General features: G+C 46.7%; 1 protein-coding gene across 1 annotated transcript in view; it reads left to right on the forward strand.

Annotated features, from left to right (window-relative positions):
- The first annotated feature begins 467 nt into the window (after positions 1-467).
- Positions 468-19029, forward strand: part of gli2a (GLI family zinc finger 2a) — a 52575-nt gene continuing 34013 nt past the window's right edge. The window contains exon 1 of the mRNA XM_062403352.1: positions 468-594. Within this exon, the coding sequence (XP_062259336.1) occupies positions 480-594 (115 nt within the window). The 5' untranslated portion in view covers positions 468-479. The remainder of the gene's footprint in view (positions 595-19029) is intronic.

The raw sequence follows: 19029 nt of genomic DNA on the forward strand, positions 1-19029 counted from the left end.
TCATTTGTATTTTTTACAACTCCTCGTACTCATTAAAATATTAAAATATTAAAATATTCATCTTTTTCTGCAATTTTTGAATTTCATAGTGGGAGTCTGTGGGAGGCTTCTGTAGTGGTGAAATCAAACAGGGACCTTGTGATATTATCCCATTGGCTTGATCCTGCCCTCTACTTCACGCATTTTCAGCTTGATTCTGTAAACTCAGAATATATTTTCTGCAGGAAATGCATTTTCTATCATAAACGTATAGTTCCTGTAGGAGTTGATATTAATTGATTCAGACATGTTTGTGATCCCTGCTGCTGAAAACTCTTCATTTCTCACTTATAGTCAACACCTCCTCCAATCTTACTGCTGGAAATGCAAAGTGCATGACTTAATCAACACCCCCCCCCCCCCCCCCCTCTCTTGAAACATCAGATATTGACCAGCTTCTCTTTCGCCTCTGCAGGTCGTGACAGACGTCGAGGAGCAGCATGGAGACTTCAGCTCCCACAGCCACTGAGAAGAAGGAGTGTAAGGGTTCAGGTCTGGACGGGAGCAGCTTCTCAGAGCTGCCGAAAAAGCCCTCACCCACCACCCTGACCAGAGGTACAGCACTTTCCCACTTTACTCTCACACGCAATTTACACATTATAACTATTATATTTGACATACTGTAAGGAGGAGATGGGCATTTGATCAGATTTACACAGTTAAACCTGATCTAATAACAGCATAGCATACAACATAATGGAATCACCCATCCCTACAACACAACACAATATAACTGCACAACAAACTGCAGCTTACACAATAACCACAAAGTCAGAATTGGATATTATAAAAGGCCTTGAAGAGAGGACGTATTGGTTTTAGCTTGTTGTTCCTAATAATCTGCCACCTGAGTTTACAGTAAGTGTTACACACAATAATTGCGATGCAAACAAGGCAATGTAGTCATTTGGAGATTGAAATGAATTGAAATGTATGTATTCATTGTATTAGTTGGCAGTGCTGTGTCTGTATGTACAGCAGTGTTGTATCCTGACGCGCTCTCTCCAGGATCTCTGCAGTACAGTGAACTGGAGCATTAGGGCCACTCACACAAGTTGCTGGGTGGCACATGAAAAGAGTTAGACCCGGAGACGGGGGCTGCATGTTTCAGAGATGTCAAAGAATGGGGGATGAAAAAAAAATGCTTTAATGAGGTCGAAGGACCTTGTTCTCACCTCCCGAGTGTAAATTTCATGAATTACTAAAACGGGCTGGCATGGCAGTGGACAACATGGTGTATCAGAGGCCTCGGATAGAGGCTGGGAGGACGGAGGGACCTTTGAAATGCTAACAAGATGTCGGATGACATTGTGATGGTGTCTTTGCTTAATGATGGTTTGGTGGCCTGCCACGAGAGGAGCCCTGAGCATTAATTGTTTGGGGATGCAGGGGGAGAAACTAGGACGTCTCAGCGCGTCCTCCCTGGCACCTCCACAAAGAGCAAGTTTTTCAAAACAGTGAAGAAGAAAATAATGTGCCTGCCACGCCATGAATTATTCAGTCTTTTACACAGTTATGACCATTGTGTGTGATGTAGGCTGTGAGGGCTGAGTTTCTATAACCTTGCAAAACAGAGGAAAAGTAGTCTCCACCCGTCAGGGATTATTTGTGCTCGTGAGGTCACACAGAGGCTGCAGGATGTGCACGGCTCCCTCTCTAACGGGGTCATAATTAAAAGATGAGAGCTCATGTTTTCATTAGTGGTCGTGTGATGAAAACTCCTCATAACGAGGTTGGAGGACCTCGCCCGGGCCTCTGAGGTACCACTGTTATAAATTACTAACGGCTGCTGGACACTGGACCCCCCCCAGGAAGACTCACTGGCATCATCTGATGGGCCACTGCAGAAACATATCACTCGAGCTGGGTTCCTGTTTGATGAGGGGCCTGGTGGCCTGCCATCACAAAGCTCACTTTGTCTCACAGGGGGACGGCAGAAGTAGGACATTAGTATTTCAGTGGATAGTCTTAAAGCTTTGTATTTGTTTTTAACTTGATTATTCCTTTTTATTTGAACTGGTTCTTGGAATAATGAGCATGTGCAAACAATAATGTGGGACAAGTGTGAATAAATCAAATAGTTGTGATGTATTCACGATCTTTGGACTCTTGTACTTTTGAATCACAAAGTACTCAAACTATGCCTTACTATGCTGTAGTTTTTTAGGCATGAAAATAAAACTCTGAGAACATCTTGTTCACTAATCCGTTGTGTCGGCCGGCCACAAATCTCATAACCTGTTTCCTGAGAGCTCACTCTGCTTGTGTTTCATGGAGACGTGCCGTGCCCTGTGGAACTCGTCTTTGTCTCCGGGTGCACAGATATGTGGAGGCATATCGGGCTCCGAGGGGAAACAGAGCAGGTAGAGAAGCAGCCGGGGCGCCTGGCACAGCAGCACAGGTCAGGTTCAGGCCAGACGATTGGAATCTGACTTCTTTGTCACGGCCTTGTTAAAGGTTTTAAGTGGGCAGCCACATTTGGTGGGGCCGCCTGCGTCCGTCTCACAGCTCCAGGGCGAGCTTCCACAGGCTCGGCCCCTGCAACCCGACTCCCCGGCCCTCGGGATTTACGAGTCTGTTGCAGCTTGTGCCGAACCATGTCAGAGGAACATGTGTTCAGATTAGGTGCCCGCTCACAGAACTGTAAAACATCTGATGCTTTCAAAAGGAGCACCTGTGATTGATGCCCCTCGTCCTCCCGCTCTCACCCAGTCGGAGGGTGAGGATGCTCACGTGTGATGGTTTTCCTCTGGCCTGCGCTGAGGAGGAGCGACAGTCTTAAACATAGATCTGCCAACTTGTTATTTCAGGGCCCTATATACAGAGAGAGTTTGCCAAAGAGAATTTTTCCATCATCCCTCACTTTGATGTTGACTGTACGAGGCCAGTGGAGCAGACGCGCTCTGTTATTTCTACCTAACAAGTGTGTTATGTTCATCTTTCCTTGAGTCTGGCCGTAGCCTGTGAGCCCCGCCATGAATTGATGTTCTCCGGCATCTAAAACACATGTCTCCATATAATTATTCACAGCTTTGATGTATCCCTGCATCCAGAGAATGTTGCCACTGAGAGGCACCACAAAGAAATCTCCTAACCTTTGTCAACACTGGCTGTCTCTAAAGAAGAATGCAGAGTTAAATCACCCCGGCTCTAGTCTTGCAGGAGCAAATGGATCAGCGGCAAGTCAGAGCCACTGTAGAGTAGATGGATGAGGAGGGGTCCGGTGTAATTAGTCTTGCTGCGATAAGCATCTGAGTGTTAATAATGGCCATCACGGATAAGTCCCACGCGGAGTGTGAGTCTTAAGGGTCTCCCACAGGCTCTCTGCACCGGCCACAGGGCCTCTCTCTCCACCAGGTCAGTCCCCCCAGCGGCAAAGAAAAAATATCCTAGAAAAAATAAATACGCCCCTTACCCTGATCTCCCGCTCCGTCCACAGGCCACAGGCCACAGGCCTCCTCCAAAGGGAGGACGGCCACTAATCTTCCTGAGAAAGAGATTTCTGCCTTTTCTTTCTGTGTTCCTAAATGAGGCTCTTACGCTGCTGTGGTTCCACGGGCTGGGTGAGAGGTTGAGGGGGGGGAGGTGAGGGTGGATGGGGGGGGTTATACAAGGATGACTGCATTCATGCCAGACCTCTATGCTCTCGTTGGGTTTGACTCCTTGGCCCCCGCACCTTAGTTAGAATAACCGGACAATTCTTCTCACTGAAGTATTCTCCTCGGTGAAATGAAAAGAAAGAATGACCTGCTCCTGCCCCGTGCTGCTCCTGAGGTGAAGTGGGCAGCACAATGCAACACTATGTCTCAGGCCTATTTAAAGAAATGCTGTGGATCAAATTACGTACAAGAAAACATGTCCCCTGGCTCCTGAATCCCACAAACATGTCATGGATTTCATTTTGAACAGCCCGAGGTACTTGGAGAGAAGGAGCTCTATCAGGTGTCATCTGCAGTCACGTTGTGTTACAGCATATCAATAATGCCTTTCCTGGTACTTGAGAAGCAAGCAACAAGCTTACAGGAAGGCCTATTGACCAAGTTGTTTATTTTCCTGTCAGAGTCTATAGCTGCACACTATCAGGAACCCACCCCCGTCCTCCAACAAGGACTTCAACAGCGCCTGATATGGTTTCTGTCCCGGAATGACTTTCAATCTATGGCCCTCTATGAGCAAACTCAGAGCCTCAGTGTCAGAGTCAGTTTACACCGACGTGTTGCTCATTGTCTTTTGTCTCCGGGACACGTTGGCAGCCTGTAGGGATCAAATCCACGAGCAGCTGCCTGTATGGATTACAGAGATTTGGTGTTTGTTGTAATTCACGTGGATTTTATAAACCGTTAACTTGGTGGCTCTCCAAGTCGACCCCTCATCTCCACCTCCATCCTCACGTCTCCTTCTCCTTCTGTTATCTAGAGTTTCACTTTGAGCCACTGCCGGACCAAGACAGGATTTAGAGATTAGATATGCTGCAGTGAAAGCATTCAGGGGACTTTGTGTTTTCTTCAGTATTTATTCCTCTGTTTATTTGGCCTTGCTGATTGCTGTGTGAAAGCCTTAAACCCAGGTTGTGGAGCCTTGAGTTTCTGAAGTCAGTGTCTTTATCATCACTCATTACAGGCTGCTCTCATCACAGCAGAGCTGGCCTACATACTTAGAGGAGTGAGGGAGCAGCCAGCACCACGCTCCTCTGGAGATCCTTAGCAATTGGTCACAAGGGTTTTCCAGCTTAATATACTGTATATACATGTATTATCATCACATTTTATTTGATTCTGAATTATGAATAACTTCCCTGGCTCCCTTTTTCATGTTTACTTGAAGTGCGTAAGCAGAGAAACCCCAAAGCTGGATCCGGCTCCACGGTTCTGAGGAATTCTTTAGAAGTTGAAAGCGCGATGGAGACTGATGTCTTTCTAGTTTTGAAAAAGAATATCACAAGACAAATGTTTATTTTAGTGAATGCTTAGAACACAGTCTTAAAGGCCAGTATTAAGCAGCCTCGTCTTCCGTCTGTAGTTTTTGAGCGAATGCCTGAAGCGTGTTGACTCAGTGGAAAACTGACAGCCCCTGGCAGGTCTCTAATGTGGTTATGAAACATAAATCAGGCTCAAATGAGAGGACATTTCTGATATTGGTTGTTTCGTTGGAACGCTCTGCCTCGGCTTCAAAGCCTCCAGAGTTGAGAAAGCAACATGGTATGCTTTGGGCAATGTCTGCAAATATAAATCTCTCTGTACCAGAGGCGTCTGCACACGCAGGGCCCAAAGACAACATGTTGCATTCCTCGCAGTTTACAAGCGGTGGGAGAGAAGGTGGAGGCAATATATGGATGCTTTAGGGGATTAACCAGCGCTCCGTCAGCCAGCTTTCTCTCCCTCTCCCTCGAGTCTCTCCCTCCTCCCTGGCTTGTTCTTCCCTTTTTCTTTTTTTTTGTGCTTCATCCTCTCTTAAACAGAAAGCTCTTTCCCAGCATGCACGAGTGTAATCCATGCCCCTGCCTCCGAGACACTTCCTGCCTGTTTTGTTTGTTAGGCCCAATAAGGTGCCCGGCTCTCTCTTCTCCTTTAAGGTGTCGCCTCAGGCAACCGCTTTCTTTAGACGGGGGGGGGGGGGGGGGGGGGAGCTGCATATCATAAAAGAACTTGTTGAAAGTCCATGCCCGTGCATTTCTATGCTGCGGACCCTCACATCTCCCTGACCCAGTGTGACCCTGAGCAGGCGTCGGAGCCGAGCCACCGGCCTGCCAGCCTCGACTGCTTTCATCCGCTAACGCAGCCCGAGCGCTCACAGTTCAAGGGAAGCAAAATAAACATCTGAGGAGTTTGGACTTGGTAAAACAAAAAAATGTGCGCCGGCTGTAAACACGGGCGGCACGCACTTATGTAAACACGCCTGGCTCCTATGGCTGAGTTGGTCTAAAGGCGGACAGTTTGTGGTCAGGCTCTTCCGGTTTGCATACCCCCCCCCCCCCCCCCCCCCTCCCCCCCACCCCAACAAACACACACGCCACCCTCGCCTGCAGACACAGCTGTTGTCCACCCTCGCACAAATGTTGCCGGAGGAACAGGAATCAGTCGCTGCGCTGCACGGAGCCCAGAGACCCACTCACCTGTGAAGATGTGTGTCTGCAGTTACTCAGGCATCAGGCTAGGAAAAATAACACAACACACACACGTGGCTGAGTAAGCAACAACATTGTGTGGCTCTTATTGAATGTGTGTTATACTCTACTAGTTGTTTCTCTGCCTGTGGGCAATAAGTGTGTTTAAAATGAGTGCTTTGTGTAAGTGTGCTGTTTCCACCTCAGAGACGAGGAGGAGGAGAAGGAGGAGGAAATTGATTTTCTTCCATCAGTGAAAGTCTTCCACAGGGAAATGCTGCTTTCTTGTAATTACAGATCTAAGGTTTCACTGTTGGCGCGTTCTAGCCTCCTTTTAGCCTTTAGCAATTAGCCTAATCACCGAGAGCTCCGGGGCGGTCACACAATGCCAGACGTGTCCGTACACATCACCTGCCAGCCCGCCGTGGCCCCACCAGGTCCACCCAGTTCTACGTTTTTTAAATCAAAATGGTCACGTCAGGACACAATAGCAAACCGTCCTGCAGAGGTGGAGCAATTCCATAAACATCTCTGAGCAAATAAACTTTTATGATATGTTTTTACGGTCACATCTCCAGGAGGGGGAATCTTTCTCCAGATGGAGTGTAACAGCCGCTGGCCTCGACCCAAGGGCAGGTCGCAGATGAGTAAACCGTGCAACCAGCAAAATAAGCACCCGAGGTTTCCAAGGTGAAAGAAGTGGAAACACGTCTAACAAACACAAACTGTCTCGGCCCAAGAGTTCACCGGCTCTCCCTGAATAACCAGAGAGGGAGGACTTCAGGGCTTATCACAGAAATATCACAGCTACCAATACAGTTAGTAACTTCTACATTTAAAGCCTGTTGTAAAGTATGTTTATGATTTTATTTTCTAATGATCTGTTGATCACACTTGAACTTTTTGTAAATATGCTTTATTGCTGTCTTAAAATTACAAGATTGATTGAAGCCCTAAGCTTGAAAAGTGGAAGCTCGAGGTACATCTCTAAAAATACACAGATACAGTTAGTGGAGTTTGTAAAACTTCACAAGCATTTGCAAATACCCAAAATATTTGAAACCCTCTGCTTTGAACATGTGTCATCGACCGAAGTTCCACAGCCACCAGGCCACCGGACGTGGACCATGTGGTGGACATTTGTAAAAGAGCCTGTAAATAGATATTTTATTGAGATAACAGGACAATACAAATATATTATGAACAGGTGACTTCATTATTGGCACAATCATCTCAACTCTGACTTCTTGAGCAAGTTGAGTAAGTTTGTGGTGGTGGGGGGGGGGGGGGGGTTTCACTTGTCATCACCTGACCAACTAATCAAACTTATGACTCCTCGTTAAAACCATGAAAGCTCAGAGAAGTTTATGTGGACTTTGAGTTAGATGTATTCTGTCAGTCACAAATAGGGGATGAATTTTGGGGTCTTTTCCTGGTGTCACTTTACATTAACTTCAGGAGGACAAGTCGTCCACTGGGTCATTAGGACCTTCAGGCTGATGGCTGCAACAGTTCCATGTTCTTTATGAGAAACTTCTTTGGAGCTCTAACTTCCTGCTCTGTAATCACAGGGCCCCTGTGTGGTTCTCATAGTTGCTGGGAAAAAAAACGCAAACAAAATGCTGCCATATGGAAAACTGATTTTCTAATGTCATTCATCAGACATCTGCAGGAGGAAAGCCAGAGATGATTGAGTGGTGTCTCTGGTGGAAAGGGTAATTTCTTTGGTATGGAAGAAACAGGATGTCTGAGAGGTGAGTCGGAAATTCTCCACTTTTCCACTATACCCATCGGCTGCTCATGTTACAGTGCTGGTTTTGAGATGGGAGGAATCCACGGTGGAGGTGGCCAACGTCCAACACAGCAGATCGTACTTCATAGAAAACACAGATGCATAAAGTGTGAAGAAATATGGAATGATATCTAATCTTAAACCCATGGAGAAGAGAGTGAGGGATGATGTGAGGAGAACATGTGAACTGGACTGAGGGCAAAAGAGAAACCAGAGCCAGACGGAGACTTCACATGAATTATAAACAAGAAGAATGAAATGAAGAAGCCTCTTCTCAAGCCGACCTGGGATATTTTGATCCAGTTGAGAGACAAGTTTGAATTTGAAGTCTGTTTTGTACAAAGTCATTCGTCCATTTGTAGATAACAACCAGGGAGAAAACCCTCACACCCCCTGTCTGTCAAACAATCAGCCATAACTGCCGCACCATGAAAGTGTAATTACACTCCTCGTTTTGTGATTACTGCGTCGTAAAGGTTAATCACTCAGGAAGGAGGCGGCGGCCTGTCGAGCGCTCTGCCAGTGGAAAGGGTTTGTTGAATGAAAGCCTGTGTGCGTTAGTGTAGCACCGTAAGTCTGTTGTGTTTTGTTTGCCAGGTGATTTCCCCGACAGTGTTCCAGCTAAGCCGGAGAATTCCTGGCTCTGGCTTCAAAGAGCGGCGAGGTCACCGCCTGACAGCAGCGGATACAGACATGTTCGTGGCAGACATGGTTTCTAACGCGTGTTCAGTGTGAGCGAGCGGGTTGTCCGCTTGACCACGGCCACCATACACTCTAAAGGCCCACTGAAAGGAAAACTGCATGTCACGAGTTTTCTCAGTTCGGCACAAACAAATACACAAACAGTTGTCAATCATCTTGGCTCAAGGGAAAGTTGCAGGTATTTAGATCAGATCACTCAGTAATCAAAAAGGTACTCCTTCTAAAAGTACTAAATACTTGGCTGTGATATACTTTGTTGCTTGCCGACCGAAAGAGGAAAAGGAACGAGTCTTAACCATCGTCCCATTGTTCAAACCTGTCCCTGTGGACGGAGAGCTTTAGAGAACAAGCTGGACATCCCAGCTTGGACAGAATTCTCAAATGAACCGGCTTAGTGAGGATGCTTGACCCTGCGGCCCCTCGTCAGGCCGTTGTCTTATCACAGATTATGAGGTAGGCATCATCTTTCACAGTAATTGATTGTAATGTCTGGCGTGTACCGGCACGGTGCCTCATCAGCAAGTAGGCAAAGAGTTTCACAGAGGAAAATAAACAGGTTTTCAGTAGGTTGGCAATTGGTCGGTTTTATAAATGTATAGATTTGTCACCAGTTTCATAGGAAAATGCATTTGAAGTAAAGTTGCATGTGCAGCTCAGCCTTACAGTGTGTGTGTGTGTGTGTGTGTGTGTGTGCGTACATCTGTTTATTGTATTTGCATTCTTCTCATTCTCATTTGCCTGATCACATTCTCAGAGTGTTGGCTTTGGCAGAACAGGCTGGAGATGCTCGGGCGATAAAAGGTTCTGTAAATCCTCTTTATTCAGAAGAGTTGTAGTCTTAAGATTTAGAGAGTGTCTGGCCCATTTGAGATTCTCACAGAACAAAGATGGGTGGGGGGGGTGTAAGAGAGAGCGACGGAGATAGAGAGAGCGAGAGAGGGTACTCAGCTGAAGGGGGGGGGTATTGTTTACATGTCAAGACACTTCCTCTAACTCCCAGGAAAAGCAGTAATTTGCCTCACACGGTTTTACAGTTTAATTTCTCCACTGCGCGGGGGGGGGGAATAACCTCTTAATTATAGAGGAGGAAGTGGCCCTAAGCCCCGGACAGAGGGTGAGGGCTCACAGAGCGTCTCAATGAGTTCTGGACCCCCTCTTCCATTCTCCCTCCCTGTGAAATGGAGTTTCTCCCTCTTTCTTCGCCGGGGCCCTTCTGCCTGTTCATTAGCACATGTGGGATGTCGGGGTGCTCGGCCAATTAGCGAGCCACTCCAGGTATTATTTCCTTCCCCGAGGTCAGACCCTGAGCCCAGTGGAGACGTGGAGGCGTCTGGGTCTGGAGGATGTGGGACCGGTGGGGGGGAGGTTTGGCAAAACCACAGGCACCATTACCCGTTACAGACTAGAAATCACTTCATCAAATAATCTCAACTTGGCACGAGGAATGCAAAAACCATCTAAGGACAACTAACATCCAAAATGTGCAGTGAAGACCATAAAGACTGGGCAAGGAAGAAATGCATAATGAAAAACTTAACATCCAAATGTCATTAAGTTGTGTGTTTATTCTTTTACTACCTTTAAATGCTTGTGTAACTTGAATACTTGTAATCACTTGTATGAAAACGTCTTTTTACACTAAAACAAGTGTTTCTGCTCCGTATCAGTTTCGATCCCTGTCCACATTAACACACCTGAAGCACATATCACACAACCACTAATGTGCACTGCGAATGTACCAGTGTAGACAGGAAGGAATGCATGTCCCACTGGACATGGGAATTGTTGCAGATTCCTCAAATAATAGTTTGTTTCTTACAGACATTAAAACAGTGGCAGAAAAAAGTTTCTTCAAATCAATGTTTTAAATATTGTGATTTTGTTGGTATGTTCAACTACACGCGACATTAACCTTAACCCCCCGACATGGGTAGTTTAGTAGTTCTTTCTCACCCTTACATATCGACAGAAAACGTATAGAATAATGTGGATGCAGCAAATCTCACATGATTATTGGGGAAACTCCGGATGTGAGTCGATGTAATGATGTCAAACACATTTTACAGTTGAGTCTCAGTATATTTCTGAACTGGAGCTCGTACAAAACAAACAAGTCACCAGAAGTTCTGTTGAAAGGTAACAGCCTCTTCTCTGACTTCTATATAAACACAGAACATGGAAACTTATTGATGCTTGTTAGAAACAGATTAGTTTAATATGTTGAGGGGTGTCGTCCTGTCTGATGGACTCGTGCACAAGAAGCTGCAGTCGAGCTGTTTTTGCAGGTGTGCATTAAGTTAACCCAGTGCTTCACACCGGCCTTTGTGCACGTGTGTGTGTGTGTGTGTGTGTGTGTGTGTGTGTGTGTGTGTTTGAGTTATCCTGACTGTTTGCTCAGTGTTTAGCTGTGGCAGCTTGTCACAGCTGTAGAGACTGTAATTGCCCCTGACCTTGGCTGTGGGGCAGATGGAGTAACAACCGTAATACCAGGTTTCATTTTTGACTGACTGACTCTCCTCCTCCTCTCCTCTCCTCCTCCTCCTCTCCTCTCCTCTCCTCTCACAAGGAGGAGGAACAGAGGAGGTTCTGTGAGCTCCTGCTCAGCAACGAACGCCCTGAGAAATATTTCCCTTCATAAAGTTATTGCTGAAGCGGACACCTCACCCGGGTTTCATTTCACTATTCAGCACAAATTTTTATAGTCAGATTTAATGTGAAGTTAATGGCAAAATTAATGAAATAATGTTATGCTAATAAGTCTGTGTTTATTCAGCTATTCCCTCCCGTGCATGATCTTTGCAGAAGACAAGGATTTAAATGCACACTCACCTCTCTGTCTCTCCTCCTCCTCTCCTCCTCTCCTCCTCCTCTCCTCCTCTCCTCCTCCTCCCTCCCTTCCCTCAGCCGACTGCCACTCAGTTACTAGCACCATTAAGCTGTCACAACACGGCACATATGACCAGAGGTGATCCCAGGACTGAGTGAATCAGGCTTTCCCCGGGGGGGTGGGGGGGGGTGGGGGGGTATGAGGTGATGGGCACTGCATGTAAGCAGAAGCAACCGCTGGGTCTAATGGGAGCTGACAAGTGGCGGCCCGACAGGGGGACATCATGGCTTGGGCTGTTTCTACAGGACTTGTATGGCAGGTGGGGGGGTGGTTGCTATAAATAGAGGCTTTGTACACTTAACCCCCCCCCCTCACACACAACCACACTGCTTGGTCTCACCACCGCTCTCGACCTACACCTGCTTGGTGCTGGAATTTATATGGCTCTTCATGTTGAGCTCCACCTTGCACTGAGTGAGGGGCAAGAATTTGACTCTTCATCAAGGCAGCATCACCTCAGTGTGTGTGTGGGTGTGTGTGTGTGGGGGGGGGGGGATGTTTACAGTCGTCAGGGAGTGGTGTGTAATAATCATGTAGTGAACACCTTTAATTTTACAGGCTTGAGCTTGTTAAAGAATCTTCTTTTATGACGACAATTTCAAATTCAAAACCCACTAACTGTGATTTGATTGAATGAATTGTGTGTTTTAGTTAATTGATCTATTCACATTCATAACCCAACATGAAAGAAAACACTTGACCCTAAACCTTGAACTTATGTATTAAAGTTACATTGAACTTTAGTTTGTAATTGAAATACATAAAGTCAACATGGCAGCACTGGTAAATCCACACAGAAGAAGAGCTTCTACATTTCATTGTTTACCGATGCTGTATATCTGAGCTCACTGCTCTCCCCCCCCCCCCCCCCCCCAACCACAGCATACAGTGGAACTTCACATGGTGCTCCACACGAGCACTTCATGTGGTGCATTTAAAGAGGAGACGAAGGATAATACAGTGGCAGCATGTGGCACCCTTTCCCAACAAGAGCCGGTTGATGCAGATCACCACATGTGGATCGTTATTCAGAGCCAGGCAGGAATAGTTAAAACTTCAATGTGCTCTTAGATGGCGGCTTTGAAGGAGGGCAGAGGGAAAATGCTTTTTAATCAAAGCCTCCGAAAAACAAAAGCAACAATGCCCCAGCGTTAGAGAGAGACCGTCTCCCACTAAAGAGCCAGATGGTTTGTGTTTGTTAGCGTCTACTAAAGAGTGAAAGAATCAAATCTTTAATCATTTGTTTGCTTGTTCTTTAACACTGAGCTCAAGCCCCCTTCAGGGATTCTTTGAGATGCAGGCACATCAATCTCTATCTGCAGCTTTAATGAATTGAGTTTTGGAATCAGACTGTTAAGAGAACTAACCAACGGATGGAATCTAGATAAGCGTATAAGACTTTACCCTGGATTTGGTCTGGAGCCGAGCGTTTGGCGAGAGTCCACAATGTAATTGTTTCACTGTGTTGCCGCAAACTCCGACGGAGGTAGCATATGGAACTCTTTCCTGAACTTAGTCTTAGTGTCTTAGTCTAGGCCCCCGAAACAGTTTTCAGTGTCAAGACGAATCAAGACAACTGTAATGACACTGTTATTACACTGAGTTTAGAAATATTCACAGAACCATAATCATGAAGTGTTATATTTGTTTCTGTTCGAGACACAAACCAGCATCATGGCGGTGAAATGTTAGTTTGAACCTCCAATCGGATGCAGACGTGTTAATGGACGTTGCCTTAGAGCCGTGTTTGTCCTGCCTTAAACCAATATGACCTCTTCTCAGGCTGGAGGGGGGGGGGGACATGGAGACCAGAAGGGCCCCCCCCTCCACACACTGACCGTGTTTGCTCTGTTGTTGAAATTGCTTTAAGGATTGTGTGAACAAATCTTAGCGACGAAGTCTCAATTGACTCCCGGGTTTTTTCTCCAAACACGTCAATCCGATTAGCAATCACAGCTCGGCTGCTTTAAACATCAGATACACACGGTGATGAGGTGGTTTAATAATACCATCTAGAGTTACTTAATGCTCTGTGAAAGGATGTCATTTAAAATCTGGAGGCCTTCTGGACTTCTCTGCATACAAGAGATATATAATAGATGTTTCTGTTTATTTGAATTCCAGTAAAATAAACTTAATCGTTAATCCGCTTGAATCAAAACTCGTGTGAAAGGAAAAAAATGTCAAGAATCTCAAAACTGCAGAGAACATTTCCTATGATTGAGAGCCCTTCCTGACCATATCCATAAATATGCTTGTCAGAAAGCAGAGATTCCCCCACAGGCTCGCCCCGAGGTGACTCAGCTCCGCCAGTGTCACACGAGGGAAAGAGCGTGTCGGCTAATTTTATCACACAAAGCGTTGTGTTTGTCACCGCAGCTCCTGTGACAAACGATCCCTTATCTTGAGGCCTGTTGTGTGTTGTTGCTGAGTAATGTCCTGGCCACTCGCTCTCATCTCTGGAGGCTTCACAGGCTTCAGCCGCTCCGCTGTCACTTTGTCCCGCGTGTCTTTGTGTGTTCACATCCGAGCACACAATCAAGGCTGCAGAGAATTTCAAGTAAAAACACACTTTATTAAATTTGTTTTGCCATTTCCTCTTTAACGTAAGCTCTCCAGAAAGTCTCAATGCATTGTAAAGGAGATGCCTAAAGGAGTGTTGACTTTCTTTATATGGGAGGATCTAATAAGAATTTGCCTCAGGGAATCGGGGGGGATCTTGGCCCCTATTGAAGGAGCAGCATTAAAAGCACATGTTGTGTGACCTGGCAGATCCGAGAGGTTGAAGCTGCAATAGTTCATGTCATTGTTGACTCCGTGCCCTCTTCCTCTTCCTCCTTCCTTTCCTGCTCGGCTTATCTCTCCATCAACGGACTCTATTTACTCCTCCTCACGTTCTAGCCTGAAGCCAGGGAGTCCTGTTTATTGTTTTTCAATCTGAATCACAGGAGACAGGAAGAAGAACTAACGCAGTTTGAATGAATCAATAACTGAACACTGATGTCAATGTGTTGCTGTCCTTCACAACACCTCCACCCTCAGGAACTCCAACACTGGTTCTCTAACACTGGTCATTCCAGAAAATATCTCTGGGATATATCCCTTCAGGATCCCGACTTCTTCTCAGAACATGAGTTTCAGATAAGAGCTGTGGGGTCACGCTGCCAAAAAGCACACGTTTGTCCACACATTTACAATTTCACAATCTCTGTAAAGTAAGTGCACGTTGTGAACGCATCTCTGAGACAACGGACTGGTGTGGGAGTGAAAGTTTCATAATAGAGATTTGGCCTTTCAACAGTCTTATCGTAACAGTGAGAGTATTGGATATTTTAAAGTGAACTTATGCCGTATTAGCTATGTTGCATTATTACCTTTGATTTGTTGGATAAAAGACGTCCACAGATGAGCAGTGGTTCATCAACTTATCTCTAACTAACTAAGAGCTGTTATTCCTGTCTAATAAATTATTGGAAAGCAGCAGTTCTTCTCAGTAGAGGAATGCAGAAGGGGAAAGGGTTTAATGGTCAGAGCGAAATGGGACAACGCCCAAATGTGGACACGCGATGAGGTGACGGTGAGGTGAAAGAGAAGCTCACGAGCCAGCAGAGACCAAAACTCCGGTGGCGGACTTTACGACCGGCTGTGCAGGACAAGGTTAGAGCCAGGTGACTGAGACAGGTCGGGAAGTCTGAGGCCATCTGGTGGACAGGTGGAAAACAGCAGGTTGGTCCATTGAAATCCATGGGGCCAGAGGATTCTGGGCAGAATGTACAGGAGCAGGACAGAACTCATGACAGAGAGAAGGAGCAGGGGCGGTGTTATTGGACGGAGGGAGGACAGAATTACCTGAGAGCCGGTCCAGTGGGTTGGAAGCTCCCTGTCCCGCTTCACAGCTGTTTCTTGTTAGAGCTCTAAAACAAATTCCCAGAGTGAGATGGTTTCCATGCTGAACGCTGCCCTGAAGAAGGAGGCCAGGAGAGAAGTGGGTTTATAAGACCCCGCTGTGTGAGTGTGTGTGTGTGTGTGCAATGTATAAACAGTGTAGTTTAACGTTTTATCTTATCGTGATGGCTGACCTGAGAGCGCAGCTGACAGCACTTAAGACGCTCTGCCCTGTGTTATGAACACCGCTAACACTCGAGCCGAGCCGCTCTTGGTTTCCTTTCAAATCGGTCCCTCTCTTTTAAAATGATCAACGCTAAACACAGCTTCAATAACACGACACGGGAAGAAGGTTCAAGTCGACCTTTGATTCAACCGGTGCGGAGAATAAACAAGTGTAAGTAGGGCTTGTTGTAGCTGGTGTACACAGACAGGGGAGGGGGGGGGGGGGGAGGGGGGGCAGTTTGGAGAGAAGGTACAAGTCGAGTGGACTAAATGTTTTTTTTAGACGGTTTATAGATTGTTTAAAATCCTAAGATTTAGACGGCTGAGAAAGAGAAAGCAGAAGAAGGTTAGCTGTGACCCACATGGTTTCAGAGCTGCTGTAAACCTAACGTCTATTAATGTCACCCTGAAACTAATGGACGTCTTTGGTTTATTTGATAAAAACCTCCGTGCAGGTGGATGTAAACATTGTTTTTAAGGTCCCTCAAAGAAGAATTTACATGATTCTGCGTCTTTAATAGCATTTTGAGTCTTCCCTGGTCAAAAGGGATAAATGCACCAGAGTCACATCTCTCAGATTCAGGCTGTTTGACGGCGACCAGGCGAGGTCCGTCCAGGAGATACTCCCCAGCTCTCCTCCTGGGGTCTGGAGAGCGCCCTCCCCAGGGGGGGGCACCTCACCTCAGGGTGACCCCCAGCTGAGACAGCTCCAGATTGATGTGCGCTGCCTCCTTCTCCCACGCACTGTGAGCTGTTTTGGGTATTTCCTCTCCGCCCTTCCCTCCTGTCCTTCAGAGAATGAGCCCTGTTTACGAGTCAGGACGCTGAGGATGCTCTTTGTGCAGCTTCTCCAGCAGCTGTGTCCGAGAGGTTAAAGCTCCGAGTTCCCGCCGTCGGACGTGAATCCTCTTCATTGTTGTGTTGAGTTGAAAGAACACCAGAATGGATTTATGTATGAAATTGCTTTTCATGTGTTTTTAAGTCACTACAGAAAACACAGAATAGCAACAACCCCCTTCTGAGTCTTTGACCTAAATGTAAATCCCCGGTTTGAACTCGTTTGTTTTTGCTGCCTCCTCTGGAACGTACCGTCAGTTTGTTCTTACCGAAGCTGCAGCGGCAACAAACCCGATGCGCTGATTGCTCGATCAAGCTTACACCTGCGTTCTAAAGTGGTCGGACAATAAATCAGAAGTGTGCACGGGAAGCTGATTATCCTGACACCTCATCGGTCTTCACCGAGAGGCCGGCTGGCTGCCAGAGGAAGAGGCTGGCTACCTGTTAGCTAACATCACACGGGCGACACCCATACACCCGCTAAACACCCGGGCCCGGTGATGCATGGCTGTCATTAGGCAGCAGCCCCGCCCCCCCTGCTGCTGGACATCATGTGATCACCTCAACGCAGCCGGGTTAAAACCTTACGACTTCTATTTTTGTGTTTTTACTCGGGTGTAAGCTTCAAGCGTCTCTTATTCCCTTTGTTACTGAATGGATTTCAGTATCACCGGCTGACGGCAGCCCAGGTGAGAAACGGTCTGAGGAGCACTCAGTCTTTAGAACAATTAGGAGAGGCAACACAGCAGCGTGGAGGCCCGGTGATGGATCATACGGGCGCCGGGTTCGCCGGGGTTGACGCTGAGACTGAGGAGTGGTTGTCTGAGGCGGGGGTGCACGTTTTGACAGTGACTAATCGCAGAGGAGAGCAGCCAGCTGGGTCTGAGCAGGTTCTGTAAACAGGCCGGGACAGGAGCGGAGGCTGCAGAGGCCCGTGCAGCCACACAACAGCCCCCCCCGCGCCATGACACAACACATCTGAGGGCGTGGAGGAGCCGGGATGAGGGCGGCGTGTCAACCAGATGTAAATACAGACCCCGAGGCCCTGAGAGCAACGGACTCGATTTCAATCTCCACCTTACTGATTAAAAACACATTGATACCTCCAGTGAAAACATCACAGTTCACGGCAAAAGTTTAAATTAGCTCGCATCGATAAATATACGATATTATTAACAGCTCAATTCAAAATGAGTAATGTGAAAGGTGTCACTTTCCAACAAAGAGGGGCCCAACTGCAGCTCCACTCAGGTTCATGACACATTTTAGTCTCTGTGAGCTCATTGTTTTGGATGAGTTCATCTAAATTGTCCATTTTCAGTCGGTTGAGTTCCTCCGCTCTCGTCCCAGCAGCAGAAATCTCTGCTGTTAACTGGACATAAGATATAAGAGGGTCAGAACGCCCACTCTACACTACCTGCACTTCACCAGACGTTAGCCACACGCTGTAGAGAGTAGTGGTGGAGGAAGTGAGCTAGAGACAGTGTTGGACGTGTTGGCAGCTCTGTGCTAACATGCACACAAGTACATGTGTTTGCTTTAGCTTGTGGGATTAGCTCTGCTTTCCTACCAGTGTTCATTCATTTTAAGAATCTTACTTTGACGAATGAAAGAATAAACTCTGCATCTAGAACTCACTCACTCACTTATGTTGTTTGAAATGTGAAAATCTACATTTTGAGGTGCAGTGCCTCGTCTGAGCTACAGGTACTCACGTTATATTTGAAACATACGCGTCCCAGCCCTGCACCTCACACACCACACTGTTAATACGTTACAGGCTTCAAGCACAATCCCCTCTTTTCAGTGCTGACTGACGGAGAACCCGTGGAAAACAACCGTGTCAGTCTTCCCAGGGCACTGAGTGTTTCATGTGTACATCATAACATATGCAGACTTTGCAGGAGTTCGCAGGGACTAATGAATTTCCGCTCAAACAAGCTCCTGACATTACGGAGACCATCGGCCTAATCCACTTACCTTCTGCCCCAAATCCCCCTATCAATAAAACAGGTATCATTTTACCGTCCCTGCGGGCTGTTAAAACGCAGAGAGCCACTCTGTTAAGACTTCCTTTCATGGATGCCAGTGGTTCTCGTGCTCTCCTGTAAGCCTCTAATCCCTCTGTCGCCATCACTCGCCCATGTGCTCGCCCTAGAGGAAGCGACGTCTTGCAGACTAAACCTGCAGATTCCGAGTTGTGTGTGTACTGCAGGATTCCCCCGGATTAGGCTAAACATAGACTTTTTATATTAACCTTGAGCAAGGCACTCGCTGCAGTGTCACGAGCGTGTTCAGAGTTGTGTGTTTGAGAAAGAAATTTGTGTTCCATCTCAAAGAAACATGTTTGTGTTTGTCTCAGTCACTTGCTCATTGAGAGAGGACTGCAGAACAAATCAGTGTTTGTGTGTGTGTGTGTGTGTGTGTGTGTGTGTAATAGTAAACGTGTGAGAGCGTATGCATGCTCATGAGCGTTTGTGTGTAGCCGTTGGCACGGTGCTGTGTAGTTAGGACCCAGGCCAACTTTTTTCTGCTGGAATTTCCTGTCTGGATTGAACA

Source organism: Platichthys flesus, chromosome 13, assembly GCF_949316205.1.
Source record: "Platichthys flesus chromosome 13, fPlaFle2.1, whole genome shotgun sequence".
NCBI lineage: Eukaryota > Metazoa > Chordata > Actinopteri > Pleuronectiformes > Pleuronectidae > Platichthys > Platichthys flesus.